The sequence below is a fragment of the Pocillopora verrucosa genome, chromosome 6 (assembly GCF_036669915.1).
Source record: "Pocillopora verrucosa isolate sample1 chromosome 6, ASM3666991v2, whole genome shotgun sequence".
NCBI lineage: Eukaryota > Metazoa > Cnidaria > Anthozoa > Scleractinia > Pocilloporidae > Pocillopora > Pocillopora verrucosa.
The window spans coordinates 21,887,964-21,907,333 of record NC_089317.1 but is presented as its reverse complement, the minus strand read 5'-3'; the positions used below and the strand labels follow the sequence as shown (position 1 = coordinate 21,907,333).

At 38.0% G+C, this 19,370-nt stretch overlaps 2 protein-coding genes across 2 annotated transcripts; both read left to right on the top strand.

Annotated features, from left to right (window-relative positions):
- The first annotated feature begins 905 nt into the window (after positions 1-905).
- On the top strand, positions 906-9,185 carry LOC131780018 (uncharacterized). Its single transcript, XM_066168118.1, has 6 exons — positions 906-978; positions 4,126-4,424; positions 5,149-5,263; positions 5,979-6,015; positions 6,150-6,276; positions 7,846-9,185. The coding sequence occupies exons 1-6, from the start codon at positions 906-908 to the stop codon at positions 8,335-8,337; spliced, it is 1,143 nt and encodes a 380-aa protein (XP_066024215.1). The 3' UTR covers positions 8,338-9,185.
- Positions 9,186-12,382: 3,197 nt separating this feature from the next.
- Positions 12,383-18,247, top strand: LOC131770022 (uncharacterized). The gene is made up of 6 exons (XM_059085742.2): positions 12,383-12,479; positions 14,683-14,981; positions 15,758-15,872; positions 16,557-16,593; positions 16,727-16,853; positions 17,180-18,247. Exons 1-6 carry the CDS (start codon positions 12,407-12,409, stop codon positions 17,696-17,698), a joined length of 1,170 nt encoding a protein of 389 aa, XP_058941725.2. The 5' UTR covers positions 12,383-12,406; the 3' UTR covers positions 17,699-18,247.
- The last annotated feature ends 1,123 nt before the right edge of the window (positions 18,248-19,370 follow it).

The following is a 19,370-nucleotide window of genomic DNA, read 5'->3' as shown; positions in this document are numbered from 1 at the left end:
ACACTGCGGTCGCAAACTTGTCAACGGGAAACTGAACCTATCAACTTACACTTCCTTTATTATTATTAGTAACTCTTTCTTCGCACTCCTAGTGACGACCAAAAAGATCTAAATCTCAGCATTATCAATTTTCCAGGAGAATAAGCGACGAAGATAAAGGAAGATAGGAAATAAACGATGTTAATTGTTTTAACGCTAAAACATCACTGCGGAGAAATGTTTGACAGACGGAGCGCAGAGTTGGTTTTCAGATCCCAGAGGTAAACGAGTTGATACGGCGGCGTTCGTTTAATACAACGTTTCCGCGATTGCAATACTGATAACATGAAAATTTTTTCAGGCCTTGTGATTCCGGTGATTCTACAACATCATTTCAAAGCACTCAGCTTTGGCTTAGCATTTAGTTGCATTTCACGTGAGGCCTGCTTTTAGAAACTGGATATTGTGAATTTATCCCAATTTTAAAACAGAGAATGTTATTTAAACGATTCAGGTTACCCTTAGAAACAAAACCCAAACGACTGGGTGTTACTGGCAAGCTTAGATGTAAGTAAATGCTCATTGCGCAATCAGTTCATCAGATACTATTTAGAAAATGTTCCCTTTTTGGAATTAAGGGAAGAGTAAAGCGGAAATCGGGTCACGGGATTATTTTATAACTAAAACAAGTTCAAACCCCGTTTTTGACTCGCTTTCCCCTCCGCTCTTATAAAACTCAACCATGGCACTGTGACATGTTTTGTTGCAAAAACAAATGAAAGTGCTGGTTTGTACGTCAGCAAATTAGGAGCAGCTGGAATCGCTCAAATTCTATTGGTTGTAGTCAACATTCCAGTTGTTCGTAAGTCAGTCGCATCAGAGGCCAGGCTAAATATCTCACATCAGCGACGAGATCTCCTCTCAACATGTTTTTTGGTCTTCTTTATCCCCTTCTATTTGAACTCTCTGCTCTAATTCCAGATCCCGCCTTTTCACAAGGTTTGTAAGATACGTTTGCATCGTATCGTTTATTGTTTTTAGTGTTAGAACATTGATATTGGTAGTATTCATTTATTTATATTAATTCAACCCAGAATCTGGATTTAAGTCCAATGTTCCCTGACTTCCATCAGTCTTCGTTTTTTGTTATATTTTCTCTTGACCAGTGGTGATGGGGGTTGAATGCCCTTTAGAAACTAGTTTCGACAATTTTCTTTAGACCTGATATCTTAGGACGCTATTGAGTGGCATAATCTCAATGTTTAATTAACTTCCTTACATATATATCTGCTGTTGTAAAATTTAATTCATGAAAGTTGTACAGTTGAAGTCGATCTGTAGCCTTGTAATGTTCAACACTTCAACTTGATTAAATGCAAACAACACTCCATCACTCTTCATTAAAGATGTTTTTCAAGACTAAGCTAAGTCATTGATTGAAAAAGCCCTTCGTCAACTTCAAGTTAAATTCTAAATGTAGCCAAAAAAGCATCTACATTCCTTTAAACCTGGATAAAATTTCGGAGGTTAACTACAGGCTTTCGGTCTTGCTAAGCTTTTACTCAAAATAGTTTATCAAAGAGTTCTATAATTTGGGTTCGCAGAAACATTCGCTTCCTATGTCTATCAGATCATTGATTGATGTTCTTCCTTTTTCCAAAGGAAATTTCGAAAGCAATATGTTATAGTTAGATAATTATTACTGAGAAACAGAAACGTATGATAACATTACAGCACCGAAGAGCCAGAAATGTTTACAATTTAAAGGTTTGTGACTTTATATGCAAAATTTTGTTTGAAATGTTACCTCAGTGAATAAATGTATTTACGTCACTTTAAATGCGTGTATATCTATAATAAATGACACGGCAGATATTGATAACTGAGAAGGTAAAACGATACAAATTTATGTTTATTAGCTTCCTGAACAAATATTGAATAAATTAAAATCGAAATGGCTGGTTGAAATGGCTGCGAAAAATCTATTTGCGATATGATCGTTTTAAGTGTTCCACAAAACGGTTTTTTTTTCACCGAGCTGAATTTTTCACATGTTATCCTTCTTTATCTTGCGAAATATCGCCTGATTTTACCCAACTTGACCGACGGCCTCTGGGGCTGAGCACCAAACAAAGTTTGGGGCAGCAGTGGAGGAAAATTGTCAATTAAATTTGGTGAAAGTCAAGGAGCCCAAAATGTTAAGACAGCTACAAGCTATTGACAAAATAATATCTGTTTTGCTTCCAATTGGCAAAATTTATAAATTCTGAAATTAAAACAGGTACCCTAGTAACAGTGTCGCAAGATTTCCAACTTTTCAGGTATTTGGAATCGATGGCTGCCAAATAAACACGAGGGAGCTGACAAAATTTGCCTCCAACTAGAAAAAAATTCATGGACAAGTTAGAATTCTTTATTGACGACTGTTTACCTTAGTTTCGTATGATCTAATAGCATTTTTAGGCCTCTAATCAAACGTCACATATCTTTCCGTAAATAGAGGGCTAAATATCGTGTAAAACACTTAAAATAACTCGCATGTTTGTTTTCATGACGAACTAAAGTTAAACTTGTATTAAGTGGTCACCCACGGGGAATGCAGGGCTGACAACTTAAAAAGGTTCTAAAGATTAAGGTTAATTTAGGCAACGATAAAAAAGCACCATTTTATGCCATAATTAACAACTTTTTGTACAAAACCTCGCTCAAAAGTACTACTGACATTGATTTCGAAAAGAAAATATGGATCAAATTTTTCTTCAAGGATAATTCTTCGATTTATTCAAGTAGTTCCGCTTTAAGTGACCGCTCAATACAGGTGGAAGATAATACAAAGAGGCCGTTCAGGCTCACTCAAAGGTGATAGCGACCGCTTCATAAAGGTGACCGCTTAACTGAGTTGAAAATCACGGGGAAACAAATTCGGGACTTACGGAGCCGCATCAGGTTTGACTGTAATTTTGAATCAAGTAAGCCAACATTTTCATTTGTGTGGGTTTAAGAATAAGCAAAGAGACTTTCAATGATTGTCTTGTGGAAAAAAGGACACTGAAACAACGTCCAACACAACTTGTAAATGGTAAATCAGCTGATAACCATGACAACAATTCTGGCATAGAACTGAGCGCTGTCCCGAAAACAAAGCGAGAGAAAAACGCATGGATCAGCTTAAAATTAGCTATCGATACTTCAAAATATCCCTGAATTTTTTTTATATCTATTGCTTTCCACCATTCTCAGTGACCTATTCGCTGTACTCCACAACATCCTAATACAGCAGGAATACAAATTCCGTTTTAGTCACAAAGAGGCAGGGGTCACCCCGGAATTATTGGAAGAGCCGGGAGAGAAGTGGAGGGGGGGGGGGGGTCCCATAGTTATGATAAACATCAATTCTTTTGAACGATATGGGGAAGGGGGGTGCATGTTACGGTATAATCTTAATGACAGAAAAACGCTTCAATTCCATAAACTCAACTACTATATTAAACGGCGAGAAATGTTCTTAGCGAGGAGCGACTCCTAACAGTGATACATTATCGTTAATAAACCACCACAGTTTATATCCCAGCTCACCACTGATACAATCTCAGTGCTGTCTCCAAAGTCCCCTAGAACGGGCAATCTTCCACAGTAACTCTCTCTCGGTATAGCTTTCAAAAACAGTCGTCGCTCCGACGATAACAATTACCCCTACTACTACTACTACATAAGCGAGTCTTCATATATATATATTCACAAAGTGTTCTGGAAAATTCTAAAAGCTTATTTAAGAACTATATATTTTAGAAGTATTACCTAATAAATACGTGACTTGATAAAATTTTCCGGAAAGCTCTACGGTATGCAAGTCAGCTTGACTCAGCCGTCTGGAAATTTGTGGAAGATTATATTAACAACAATTACTCATAACAGGGGGTGGTGCTCTATAGGCATCTTTATCCTCTCTTCTAACTAGCCAGTCCCTTCCTCGCTGCGATACCACCGTCAGTATTCATTAACAACAATTACTCATAACAGGGGGTAGTGTTCTATAGGCAACTTTATCCTCTCTTCCAACCAGCCAGTCCCTTCCTCGCCGCTCTCTCCTGTGAGTGGTGCCATCATGTCCTTTTATTACTGAACTGTTCTTCTTTCCTGTTACAGAATCAACCCCCGTGTATCGCGAGGGCAACCGCTTCTCCTCCACAACAACCTTCCTGAGACGTACATTCATTAAACACGAGTTTCATCACTTGAGTGTGCCACTTGTTGGAACAGTGGCAGTGTCTGATGTGTTTGACTGCACGTTAGAATGTCTCAGCGATCCGTTCTGTTTTTCTGTGAACCTGGCCGCCTTCAAAGGAGCCCATGGAAAACTTTGGTGCGAATTGTTGTCATCTGATAAGTTCAGAAACTCCACAGAGTATAAAGGGAATAAAAGTTCGCATCATTTTGCAATTGAGGTAGGGAACACTCTTGATTTTGACAAATAAACGTGCTAAAAGTTTGACAGCTTTGTGAAGATCTTAGAGCGAAGGCAGTCAGGTTAAAGCCACTGCAAATGGTGTCGGTCTGTTGTCATATTCATTGTGGTGAGAACCGTATTTCCATGGCATGTTGTAAAGCATGCAAACACTTTCTCGTACCGCGCACTATCTTACTTACTTACCACCTTTGTTTCCCAGGCACGTCATCAGACTAAGAAAATACATGTGACTCGGTTGAAAATTTGAGTCAAGATACCAGATTCTGTTTATTTAAAGAATGGAAACGTTGTTTAAATCGTCAGTGTTTGGTCAGCCTTTAGTCGATTTGTGTTTTAAAATGTTTTACCGACAGACTTCATTTTTCTGCGAACGTTCGAAACAGTCAGAAAAGCTTTCCATACCCATAGATCCCAACGGCTTAGCAGTATATTTTTAATCTCATAAAGCCACTTTCTAAAATACCAGCAAAGTCAGAAAAACTTAACTAAAATCTTAATACAGTAGATGAAAATAAAAAAAACATAGATGCTTTTATATGAGGTCTTTACCATGAAAAATTTATACTAAAAATAAATCCTGACCGGATCGACGGATTAGTGCGGATTGACGGATTCATGTACCCCTTCTTTATCGCATATTTATAGATTTACAACTGCGTTTCGAAATACATGAACCACTTTCCTACTTTGTCTCTCTACAGTCACCTTGCTCTTCGTCACCTTGTCAACACGAGGCTACCTGCGTCACAGACTATAGAGGTGGTTCATTCAGATGCCGCTGTGCAGAAGGCTTCATAGGAGAATATTGTGAAAAAGGTGAATATTTTGGCATGGTTTTGTAACTGATATACATCCAACAACATTAAATACTATAATTCTCAAGTGACTGATACAAATTTTTCTGCTTAACCTTGCAGCTCGAAAACTTTCTAAAATAGCTAGCGAAAAAATAAAACTAAAAAAGAATTAATACAAAGTAAAAAGATGTTGAATTTCTCGATGCTCAAGTTGATTGAGCATCTGACTGCGAAATCAAAAGGTCTGAGGTGGGGAACTAAATGTTAATTTTTATTTTCACTTGTCCATGGGGATCAATTATCATTCACCACGGAGAAGGGGGGAGGACTTTAGAGGATCACATGATTTTCAGGGGGAAAGGAGGGGGAAACAGTTGTCGCCGACAGAGTTTAAAGGGGGGGGGGGGGCTGTAGAAATTGACTTCCAATTTTAAAACTGCCAATGAATGGGAGTCGTAAGAATATTGCAGAGCCTTAGCTGAGAGGGAGGGGGGGCGATCTGGTTAATTTTATCGTGACACAACCAAAATCTTCTGACCCTCCTCTCCCTTAGCAGTAAATTATAACTGGTACCTATGTAATATTTATCATCTCCTATTGCTCAAAGATTTTGCTAATAGCTTGATACAAGAATGTACAGCGACTCTAGTTTTCAGTGTGTCTCCTACTGGTCTGTGGAAGAGCCTAAATATCTTATACACCTCACTGTTATTTATTTTTTTCTTTACATTTAGTTATTGGGTCCTGCAAAGAAGCTTACAACCTTTTCAAGTAGGTGATACTAAATGATTATCTTTTCGAGCATAAAAAAAGAGACAAAATTATCGAATTGTTTAGACGTCGAGGGAAGATTTTTCGCCGCAAACAAATATGATCACGAATGGATTTCTTTTCATATCAAACAGGTCAAACGCCAGTCAACTGGTTACATTATACCTTGACTCTAAGCCAATCACAGTTCTCTGTCAGATGGGGGATTTTGGACGCGGAGATGGAGGATGGACGCCTGTAATGAAGATTAACGGCAGCCAGGTAAGCCTCATACGGCGGAATATTCTTGGCGGGGTTTTCTTGCGGGTGATGAAGCACAGCAAGAAGTTTTCAGAAGCATCAAAACTACGATAGAATCTATATTAAAGTTCACACGGCAACCAGGTGAACAATCAGACATGGTTTGATGCTACTCTGGTTTACAGATTTAATGAAGAAGTTACAATTCATAGACCCAACGTTTCGACACTCCTGCCTAGTGCCTTCATCAGGAGTGATCTAAACGCTGCAACAAGAGGTCCTTCTGTATGATCACAAATTAACTGCCTTTTTTCTGACGAGGTGTAAATAGGCGTCAGGAAGCAAGTGGCCATCGTCACGATTTAAAGGAGCGTGGGCGGAGTTAATATGCCAAGCCTCCAAACAAAGGCGCTGGTGATAACGCCGATTAGTGGTGATAATTTTAGAATTATCCCACCCAATTGTATGGTTGGTTAGGCATGTGTGCTCCGATAAAGCTGAATTTTCCTTTTTGCAAAAGAAAACCGCGTCTCTTTCAAACGTGTACCAAACTAACGTTTGGTCTGTCCGATGTATTCGTTGTCACAGTCATTGCAAGGAATAGAATAAATGGCGTCGGTTCGTCGTTCTTTCGTGACAGGATCCTTAGGTTTGGCAAAAATATGCCCCAAAGTCTGAAAAGGTTTTCGAGCAACTTTAACGTTGTGGCCATTCAAAATTCTCTTGATAGGTTCCGTAACACCCTTAATGTAAGGAATAACAGTAAAACCAGTCACTGATTCCCTTTCATCAGGGGAGTTACTAATTGTAACTTGTTTTTGGCAGTTACGGAGAAAGGTTTTATGTATAGCCATTTAGGACATTAGAAACATATTTCCTAAACAGTGAGCCCTCCTGAGTAAGAGTTTTGGCTGCAGACTTTTAATGGCGAATAGGGTAATGAGAATCGAAAGCGAGGTATTTGTCGGTGTGGGTAGGTTTACGGTAGACACTTGTCTCTAAATTACCCTGAACCCCTCTGGACACATATAAATCAAGAAAGGGCAAATGTCTACCCTTTTCACGCTCAAGGGTGAATTGGATCGACGGCTCTACTGAATTCAGGGTAGGAATTCTACTGATAGGAAATGCTTCATTTCCGGATACCGTAGAAATAACATCATCGACATGTCGTTTCCAGAAAAAGGGTTTAACCGGTGAAGTGGCTAAGGCCTTTTGTTCCACGTCTTCCATTACCATGTTGGCAGTGACAGTAGAGACGGGCGAACCCATAGCTGTACCAAAAACTTGTTGATAGTAGGTGCCGTTATATACGAATTGCGTGGTTTTGAGGCAAAAAGACAGAATCTCTTAGCAACTTGTTCATATACTTCTCGCGGCCCCTGTTTGCGGAACTTCTTCTAACATAAGTGCTACAATACCCTAATATCTAAAAACGCAACAAATTGCTAATTAACCCGCCTGCAAATAGAGTATAGATTGATGGTTTTTACACTAACTGTATCATTGATTTCATGATGGTCCTGCCTTTGGTTATGCATCGTGTTATTTATGTTTAAGGATAAATTAAATCCTCTTAATTCTTTTTAGGCAACGTTTCACTATAACTCTCACTACTGGAGTGATAAAAACCAATACAACATCCCCGGCGGGGAGACTGGGTTTGACTCACAAGAGACCAAGTTACCGACCTATTGGAATACACCTTTCTCCAAGATCTGTCTCGGTATGAAGATAAGTGGACAGCTCAGGTTTATTGTCTTTAACAAGCAAGCTAACTCTCTGCACTCTTTGATTGATAATGGGACATACCGCGCTACTTCCCTGGGTCGTAACGAGTGGAAGAAGTTGATTGGTGCGCAGGGCTCTTTGCAACTGAACTGTAATAAGGAGGGCTTTAATGCTGTAGGTATTGCAAGAATTGGCTATGTAGCTAACCAGCAAAACGATTGTCTCTCTTGTAACTCCAGAATTGGGTTTGGTACTAGAGGAGGTTCCAATACGTGCGGAAACGTAGCAGCTCTTTCCCCAGATAATGGTGACAGAAACATCAAAGCTATGGGATATATTTTAGTGCAGTAAAGTCTTTCAATCCATGTATTACGTTAGAAAACTCACTTACAATGAGGAAGGGGAGGTGGGTTATTGAAAAAAGCTCTTTTCCATTTATCCATCCCCTCCCCCTTCTACCCTCAAACGCTCGAGTGAGAACTTGCTAAGCAGATTATAGATTGCTACTTACGTCTCATGATTTACAAACTTCTCTTCCTCCTCCAAAATCCCACGTGAGTTATTAAGCCGGTTAACTGATAGACAGTGTGTTCTATTGCTTTATTATTACTAATTGTTGTCACGAATAATAATTGTTATTAATCATTATTAGTTATTAAGATTTCCGAACTAACCCTTAGTGCAAGTATAAAATCAGTTGTAAAGACTTTTAGCATGCCTAACACCAGGTCTGCACAAAAAATACTTCTGACACAAGAATCTTATTATTCTGCAATTTCTCTATAACAGTTAGAAAAAGTGCATATGATAATTTGATAACAAGAGCTATAAAATAAATAAAAAAAAAACAAATAAATAATAGGCAAAATAATATTTGAATAGGAACTAATAAAAAAAGAAGGCGCCGAGACACCATATTAGAGACGCCACAGTAAGACAATTTAAATTATAATAAAGTAAAATTTTTTGCAATTGAAAGAGTTACAGTGTAGTGGAGCAATCTTGGAATTAAATGTTCACTGTAAGCAAGTGACTTAAGTAACTTCATTTCAACTTAGGTTAATGAGGCTGATTAGGCCCCTAGCAGTACATAGGTAGAAAAGTGTGTACGATAATTTGATAACAATAGGTATAAAATACATGAAAAGGGCAAAAATAGTATTTTAATAAGAATTAATAAAAAGGAAGGCGCCGAGATACCATATTAGAAACGCCACAGCAAGACAATACAATTAGAATCAAGATTTCTAATTCAAATTCATAATTAAGTAAAATTTTTGCAATTAAAAGAGTTACATTATAGTGGAGTAATCTTAGAATTGAAGATTCACTTTGCCAAATACAAGAGTTCATCAGATACTTTAAATTAGATGATGTCTGCTCGGAAAAAGGGCCGGTATAAATAATGAATACCGTGTTTCCTCGACTATGCGCCCACGCTTTAATAAGTGCCCTTCCCCGAATAAGTGCCTACCCTCTATTAGATCTTGACTGCAGTTCGTCACGAATCGCATTTGAAACAAAGCTACAATTTTTTCCTTTACTGACGAGAAGATTTCAATCCTTTCAACGTGTTTTTTATTTTTGTGCTTTCCCGTTTAGTTCAGTTCTCTGCTCTGATGTCAGACATCGTGTTTTCTCAAGGTTTGTTATGTGTTTATTGTTAAGGAGGCCGATAGGGTTTTCGCTCAAAGTCGGCGCGCGCGCCAGCGTATTATTTTTCTAGAAAATTTTTATGTTCTCGCTTTTCTAGGTTACTAACATCAAAGGGCGATGAGCAAGGTTCACAGTCTGGAAAAGCCGAAGTTGTTACACACGGGAACTTAGAAGTCGGCGACATGTCACTTTAAAATCTCCTTTCCTCTTACAGTTTCCTTATTGTAAACTGTGCGATAATGCTGATAAACAATCAAATCATAGAATAATGATTGTTTTGTTCTATACAAAAGCCATATTTGCCGATTTCAGCAACTCTCCAAAGTGATAAACGACAGAAGAAAGAAACGCTACGATTTTCCCATCAACATTTCGCCCACATGCATCTCTCTAAACGTGAATTTTCCATTCCTAACAAAACTCTCGAAAGTTGTTCACACTTTTTTGGCTTCCTTGATCAATCATCTTGTATAAAGAGATATAGAATGCGGGTTTATTTGCTCACGTGACCGCCTAGGGCCGGAATTGCGTGACAGGTGTCGTTGCGAGAAGCTTGTCACAGTCGCAGATTTTAAAAGGCATCCAAGACAAAAATACAGCAGCGCCCACAGATGTTATTGATGGTTTCAGAAATCAAATGATGGATTATAAAGGGGAATTGATATAATTGTTGTGGCTTTCTGGCAAGGGGAGATAATTGACCTCAAAGTTATCAATTATTTAAATGAATCGAAAAGTCTGAAAACAGAGTCATTTATTTGGCTCGGTTGATTGGCAAGCCGTAAGTCAAATTGACTGATTCTTGAGTCGTACATTCAGTAAGGATGTAGCAATATGTATACAAACCTTCAGAGTAATCAGGCAAATATCATCGCATTGAGAGCTTCATGCATTTTACCTATTTTAAGGCGATTTCCATGGTGAAAAACAAGAAAAACCTTTGGGGGGGGGGGGGGTTGGTCTATTTCCCCTCGGAAATAACCAAAACAGAAACCAGTTTGCCTGTTTGAGTTTTGGGATAGACCCTTTAAATTTTGACAACTCAAAATAAGGGACTTTTATATTCTCTTGATCTTGAGCTTGAGGAAATTCAACTCGCACGACGATAAACTAATAGACTGCTCTCGCAAGAAACGCCACAGATAATTTTCAATGCAAATTCTAGATGTCGATTTCTTTATTTACAAGCCACGAATGAATCTAAAACCGATTTTTTTTGTTTTCGAAAGAAGCTTTCTGGGTAATTTTGGGTCTATTTCAGCCCGGATGGCAAATGATAAGTAGGTCGAAAAGCTTGTATTAGGACCGAATTTGTTTATCGTGAAATTTTTTTTGAGTCGGCTTTACTCATCAAGTTCTTCAACACATTTTAATTAAAAGACATCACTTGTGCTCATGAATCACGAAACGCATCCGCGTTCATTAAATGTCCTAAGTTTTGGGTTTTGAAAATGCAACGGATGGCTCAAAAAGTATATATTGTGGTATATAAAAAAATATTGTATGATCACTGACACGGTACGTTTATTTCGAAGTTCTCTTAGTAAATTATTGAGTTAACACGTGAATAGGAACCCATTATCACCACCTATTAAAAATTTCTACTAAAAGACTATCTTTGAAAGTATTTTTGGTATAAATCTTTAATGTTATGTCTAGGTTTTCAACACCTAATATACTTCTTCATAACGCACTTATGGCATTTCTGTTTCTTTTGTCATAACGCAGAATTTCACGAAAACCTTCTGATTTTCCTTCTTGCCAAGTCATCTATACTGTCGATTGATTTTTCGTTGGCAAGTTTTTTCTTGAAATAGCAACTTCCCTCACAACAAAACTGGCCTTGATGTACTCGAATTTTTTTTCCATTGACACTGCAGTCGCAAACTTTTCCCCGGGAAAACTTATCGAGTTACTCTTCCTTTATTATTAGTAACTCTTTCCTCGTACTCCTAATGGCCACTAAAAAGATCTAACTCGCAGTATTATCATTTTTCTTGGAAAATATGCCATTAAGAGAAAGGGAGCTAGGAAATGATTTTTTTTGTTTTAAAGCTAAAATGTCACGGCTGAACTACGGAGAAATGTTTGACAGACGGTGCGCAGAGTTGATTTTCAGATTTCAGGTGAGCGATTTAGAACGGCGTACGTTTAATACAACGTTTTCCACGATTGCAATACTGGTAACATGAAAATTTTTTCAGGCCATGTGATTTCGCTCATTCTACAGCATCCATGGTTTCAAAGCTTTTAGTTTTAGCTTAGCATTTCACGTGAGGCCTGTTTTTTCATACGAAATATTGGGAATTTATTCCAATTATAAATCAAAGACTTGTTTATCTGGACGACTCGGGTTGCCCTCAGTAACAAACTCAAACCATTGGGTGTTACTGCAAGCTTATATAGATGTAAGTGAATGCCCATTGCGCAATCAGCTCATCAGAAACTATTTAGAAAATGATGCCTCTTTGGAGTTATGGGAAAGGTAAAGCGGAAATTGGGTCATAGGATTTTAAAACTAAAACGACTAAAAAACCTGATTTTCGACTAGTATTCCCATCCGCTCTCATAAAACTAATCATAGCACTGAGACATCCATTGTTGCAAAAACAAAGGAATGTGCTGGTTTGTACGTCAACAACTTAGGAGCAGCTGGAATCGCTCAAAGTCTATTGGTTTTAGTCAACATCCCAGTCGCTAACAAGTCAGTTGCATCAGAGGCGAGGCTAAAGATCTCACATCAGCGACGAGATCTCCTCTCAACATGTTTTTTGGTCTTCTTTATCCCCTTCTATTTGAACTCTCTGCTCTAATTCCAGATCCAGCCTTTTCACAAGGTTTGTTAGACGCGTTTACTAATGCGTATCTCTTTTTGTTTTCAGTGTTAGAACATTGATGTTGATAATATTCAGTTATCTATAGTAACTCAACTCAGAATCTAGATATAAGTCAGATGTTCTCAGAATTCGATCAGTCTTTGTTTTTTGTTATAGTTTCACTTGGCTAGTGATGGGCGTTGAATGCTCTAAGGAAACTTGTTTTAACAATTTGCATTATAACTTATAATTTGGGACGCTGTTGAATGGCACAAAGTTTAGTTAACTTCCTTTCATATATATCTGCTGTTATAAAGTTGCATAGTTCGAGTCAATCTGTTGCCCTCCAACGTTCAGCTTTTCAACTTGATCAAATGCAATTAACATTCCATCACTCTATATCGAAAAAGGTTTTTCAAGAGTAAGCTTAGTCATTGATTTAAAAAGCCTTTATTCAGCTTCAATTTAAATTCTTAATGTAGCCAAAAAAACAGCTACACTCCTTTAAACCTGGATAAAATTACATAGGTTTACCACAGGCTTTCGACCTTGCCATGCTCAAAATAATTTATCAAATACTTCCAAAATTGGGTTCGCAGAAACATTCGATTCCTATGTCTAACAGATCATTGATTGATGTTCTTCATTTTTCCGAAGAAAGTTTGGAAGCAGTTTGTTATAGTTAAATAATTAATACTGAGGAACACAAACGAATGATAACATTACAGCACCGAAGAGCTAGAAATGTTTACGATCTTAAGGTTTGTGACTTTAATTGCAAAATGTTATTCTAAAATGTTACCTCAGTGAATAAATATATTAAAGTCACTCAAAATGCGTGTATATTAATGGTAAATGACAAGGCAGATGTTGATAACTGAAAAGGTAAGACAATACAACTTTATGTTTGAGAGGTTCCTGAACAATATATTGAATAAATTAAAATCGAAATGGCTTGCTGAAATGGCTGCGAAAAATCTATCTGCGATATGATCGTTTTAAGTGTTCAACGAAGCGAATTTCTCTTTTTTTTACCAAACTTAATTTTTTACATGTTATCCGTCTTTATCTTGCAAATTATCGCCTGAATTCACCCAAGTTGATCTAGGGCCTCCTGGGCTGAGGACCAAACAGAGTTTGGCGACAACAGAGGAGGAAAATTGTTAATCAAATTTGGCGGAGGTCAAGGGACCCAAGATGTTAAGACAGCTTCAAGCTGTTGACAAAATAATATCTGTTTTGCTTCCAATTGCCAAACTTTATGAATTCTAAAATCGAGAAAGGTATCATAGTAACAGTGTCGCAAGATTTCTTTAACTTTTCAGGTACTTGGAATGGATAGCTGCTGAATAAAAACGAGGGAGCTGACAAAATTTACCTCCAGTTAGAACAAAAAATTTATGGGGAGGTTATAATTATTTATTAAAGGCTGTTTACCTTGGTCTTGTATGATCTAAGAGCACGTTTCGGCCTCTAATCAAACGTCACCTATTGTAAATGCTCAGAATGTTTTTAAATATCTTCATATTTTACTAGAGGGCTAAATATCGTGTAAAACATTTAAAATATCTAATTGGTTTAATCAGCTGATAACCATGACAACAAATCTGGCATAGAACTGAGCATCGTCCCGAAAACAAAGCAAGAGAAAAAATACACGGATCACCCTACATAGCTCTCGATACTTCAAAATATCACTCGATTTTATAAATATCTTATGCTTTCCACCATTCTCAGTTACCTCTTCGATGTACTCTACAACATCCTAATATGGCAAGAGTTAAAAATTTGGTTTAGTTGTAGAGAGGCAGGGGTCACCCCGAAATTATTGAAAAGAGCTGCGAGGGAAGGGGAGGAGATGAATGAGAAGGACGAAGGCTGATACTGATCGGCCTTGAAACCATTCTTGAAAAGGTTTTTTCTTTTTTTAGGGTATGCCTCAAACGTTGCAATTTAATGAAGCTGATTTACTACTGACCATAGCAAAATGGTTTTTTATCTCCCTACATTGCAGATTTTGCTAAATGAATGTTCATAAGATCTAGAGTCCCATAGTTATGATAGACATCAATTATTTTGAGTGGTATGGGGGAGGGGGGGGGTAGTGTTTTATGGGCCACTTTATCCATTCTTGTAACCAGCAAGTCCCTTCCTCGCCACTCCCTCCTGTGAGTGGTGCCATCATGTCCTTTTATTACTGGACTGTTCTTCTTTCCTGTTACAGAATCAAACGCTGTGTATCGCGAGGGCAACCTCGCCTCCTCCACAAGAACCTTCCTGAGACGTACATTCATTAAACACGAGTTTCAATACTTGAATATGCTGCTTGTTGGAACAGTGGCAGTGTCTGATGTGTTTGACTGCACGTTAGAATGTCTCAGCAATCCGTTCTGTTTTTCTGTAAACCTGGCCGCCTTCAAAGAAGCCCATGGAAAACTTTGGTGCGAATTGTTGTCATCTGATAAGTTCAGAAACTCCACAGAGTATAAAGGAAATAAAAGTTCGCATCATTTCGCCATTGAGGTAGGAAACATTTCTTAATTTTGACAAATAAACGTGTTAAAAGTTTGACAGCCTTGTCAAGATCGTAAAGAGAAGGCAGTCAGGTTAAAGCCACTGCAAATGGTGTCGGTCTGTTGTCGTATTCATTGTGGTGACAACCGTATTTCCGTGGCATGTTGTAAAGCATGCAAACACTTTGTCGTGCCGCGCACTATCTTACTTACTTACCACCTTTGTTTCCTAGGCACGTCGGCAGACTAAGAAAATACATGTGACTCAGTTGAAAATTTTAGTCAAGATACCAGATTCTGTTTGTTTAAAGAATGGAATCGTTTTTTAAATCGCTAGTATTTGGTCAGCCTTTAGTCAAGATACCAGATTCTGTTTATTTGAAGAATGGAATCGTTGCTTAAATCGTCAGTATTTGGTCAACCTTTAGTCAATTTTGTGTTTTAAAATGTTTTATCGATAGACTTCTTCATTTTCTGCAAACGTTCGAAACAGTTAGATCCCAACGGCTTAGCAATATATTTTAATCTCATAAAGCCACTTTCTCAAATACCGGTAAAGGCAGAAAACTAATCCAAAATCTTAATACTGATAAAAATAAAAAAACACTGATGCTATCAGATGAGGTATGTCTATACCATAAAAATTTATATTAAAACAAATCCGGACCGGATCGACGAAATAGCGCGCCGCGATAGGCGGATTAATGTACTCCCTATTTACCGAACATTTACAGATTTACAGCTGCCTTTCAAAATGAACCATTTTCCTACTTTGTTTCTCTACAGTCACCTTGCTCTTCGTCACCTTGTCAACACGAAGCTACATGTGTCACAAACTATAGAGATGGCTCCTTCAGATGCCGCTGTACAGAAGGCTTCAAAGGAGAATATTGTGAAAAAGGTGAATAGTTTAGTATGGTGTTAAATACTAAAATTCTCAAGTGACTGCGATAAATTTTTCTGCTTTACCTTGCAGCTCGAAGACTTTATAAAAATAGCTAGCGAAAATAGATAACTAAAAAACATTTAATGCAATGCATAAAGATGTTGACTCTCTTGGTGCTCAAGTTGATTAATCATCTGACTACTGCGAAATCAAAAGGTCTGAGGTGGGGAACTAAATATTTATTTATATACATTATATCATTCATCATTTACCACGAAGGAGTGGGGGGGGGGGAATTTAGAGGATCACATGATTTTCAGGGGGAAAGGAGGGGGAAACAGTTGTCGCCGAAAGAGTTTAAAGGGGGGGAGACTGTAGAAATTGGCTGTCAATTTTAAAACTGCTAACGAGTGGGGATCGTAAGAATTTTACAGAGCCTTAACTGAGGGGGGGGGGGAAGCGATCTGGTTAATTTTATCGTAACTCGACCAAAATCCTCTGAACCCCCCCCCCCCCCTCCATCGGTAGTAAATTATAACCGGTACCAAAGTGATGTTTATCATCTCTTATTGCTCAAAGATTTTGTTCATAGCTTGATACAAGAATGTACAACGACTTTACTTTTGTGTCCCCTGCTGGACTGTGATAGAGCCTAACTATCTTAAACACCTGACTTATGTTTTTTTCTCTTATATTTAGTTATTGGGTCCTGCAAAGAAGCTTACAACCTTCTCAAGTAAGTGATACCAAATTATTACCCTATAGAGCATAAAAAAGATACAAAATTATCGAATAGTTTCGACGTCGAGAGGAAATTTTTTGCCGCGAACAAATATGATCACGAATGGATTTCTTTTCGCGTCAAACAGGTCAAACGCTAGTCAACTGGTTCCACTATACCTTGACTCTAAACCAATCACAGTTCTCTGTCAGATGGGGAATTTTGGATGTGGAGGTGGAGGATGGACGCCTGTGATGAAGATTAACGGCAGCCAGGTAAGCCTCATTTGGAGGAATATGTTTGGCGGGGTTTTCTTGCGGGTGATGAAGCGCGAGCAAGACATTTTCAGAAGCATCGAAACTACGAGAGAATCTCTTAGCAACTCGTCCATATTCCTCTCGCGGTCCCGCTTACGGAAGTTCTTCTGGCATAAGTACGACAATACCCTAATATCTAAAAGCGCGACGAATTGCTAATTAACCCGCCTACAAGTAGGGTATTTACACTAACAGTATTATTGATTTCATGAAGGTCCTGCCTTTGATGATGCATCGTGTTGTGTATGTTTAAGGATAAATAAAATCCTCTTAATTCTTTTTAGGCAACGTTTCACTATGACTCACACTACTGGAGTGATAAAAACCAATACAACATCGTTGGCGGGAGGACTGGGTTTGACTCACAAGAGACCAAGTTACCGACTTATTGGAACACATCTTTCTCCAAGATCTGTCTCGGTATGAAGATAAGTGGACAGCTCAGGTTTATTGTCATTAACAAGCAGGCCAACTCTCTGCACTCACTGATTGCTAGTGGGACATACCGCGCTATTTCACTGGGTCGTAACGAGTGGAAGAAGTTGATTGGTGCGCAGGGCTCTTTGCAACTGAACTGTAACAAAGAGGGCTTCAATGCTGTGGGTACCTCGAGGCATGATTCTAAAGCGAGAATTGGTTATATTGCTAACCAGCAAAACCATTGTGGCTCTTGTAATTCCAGAATTGGGTTTGGTACCGGAGGATCTCCTGATAACTCCAATACGTGTGGAAACGTAGCAGCAGCTCACCCAGATAATGGTAACAGATACATCCGAGCTATGGGATACATTATGGTGCAGTAAACTGTTTCAATCCATGTATGACCTGAGAAAACTCACTATAAAAGGGGGAGGGGATCTATCCACCCCCTCCCCCTTCTTTTCTCAGACGCCAGATTGAGAACTTGCTAAGCAGACTATAGATTGCTTGCAGTCTACGAAAATGACGTCAAAATGTTTGTATAAACAAAAAGGGGAAACAACAAGGCGCAGTCGAGTTTGTTACTGATGTTCTTACCACATTTTGACGTCATCTTTTATTTACAACAGAACAAAGTCACGGCAATCTGACGTTGATGAGAACGTCACCCATGGCGTCAGTGTGCCAACTTCAGCTCCTACTTTCTGATGCTTTTTTTTCTTTAATCTCAGAATTAGTTGTAGCTTTATGTAGATTTACAAACCTTCTTTATGTATTCTTACTTATAAACACGGATATATACTCTCAATTGAAATGGTTTTGTCAAAGAAAAAAAGCAGAAAGGAATAAAGGAAAAAGCCAAAGAGGAACTATTTGGAGAAATCTAAATTCTAAGTATTCATGTTGGATACTGAGCATGTGTGAAAAATAAGTCAAAAGATAGGAGAGAACAAGTACCCCAATCTAACTCGTATTTCAAAACAAATTTACCAAAACTGTTAAATTCCTAGGAGGCTTTTTCCGTTTTTCTTTCTGCGTATTTCTTTAACCACTTTTTTGCAATAATTTTTACATTATTGAAATTTCTTCAACTTTATGAGATAACCGAGATATAGTATTAGCATTTAGCGGCCACCCTGTATTGTGCGGTCAGTTGTTAAAGTCCCGAATTTCTTTCCCCTTAAACACTGCAATTTTACCTCTATTAAGTAGTCACCTCTGTGGAGTGGTCGCACTCAACTATACCTAGTCGCGATGACCCGTTTGCTTTTGTCCTTCACCTTGTAAGTCACTCTTCGGCTCGTGATTTACAAACTTCTCTTCCTCTCCCAACATCCCACGTGAGTTGTTAAACCAGTAGGCCGATAGAAAGTGTAGTCTATTGCTTAATTATTACTAATTATTATTAATACTAACAATAATTATTAATCATGATAAAATACTATTATCAATTACTATTAATTATTAAGATTTGCGAACCAGTCCCTTAATGCAAGAATACATTCAGTTGTAGACTTTTAGTATACCCAACACCAGGTCTGTACAAAAAAAATACGTCCGACACGAGAGCCTCAATTTACTGCATTTTCTCCACAACAGCTAAAAAATGTGCATGTGATAATTAGAAAACAACAGGTAAAAAATAAATGAAAAACAAATGAGCAATAAGCAAAAGAATATTTGAATAAAAATTGATTAAAAAAAGGTTTTCATTTTTGTCTTTTCCGTTTTAGTTCAATTCTCTGCTCAGATGTCATGACATTGTTTTTCTAGAAAATTTTTGTTCTCACTTTTCTAGGTTACTAACATCAAAAGGGCGATGAGCAAGGTTCAGATTATCGTTTGCTGTAGTAAATATTATCTAAAGGATTTTCGTTATTAAGATAAGGCTCCACGAAAAGAAGCGCTCGCCATTGATAACTATCGTGCGATCCTATCGAGCCGCCATGTTTGTTTTGCATGTTGACATTTAAAAGCTCGCGCTATGTTCGCACCCAGATCTCGTGCGCTCAAAAACCTCTACGAAGCCTCCTTAATATCTGAACATTGCATTTC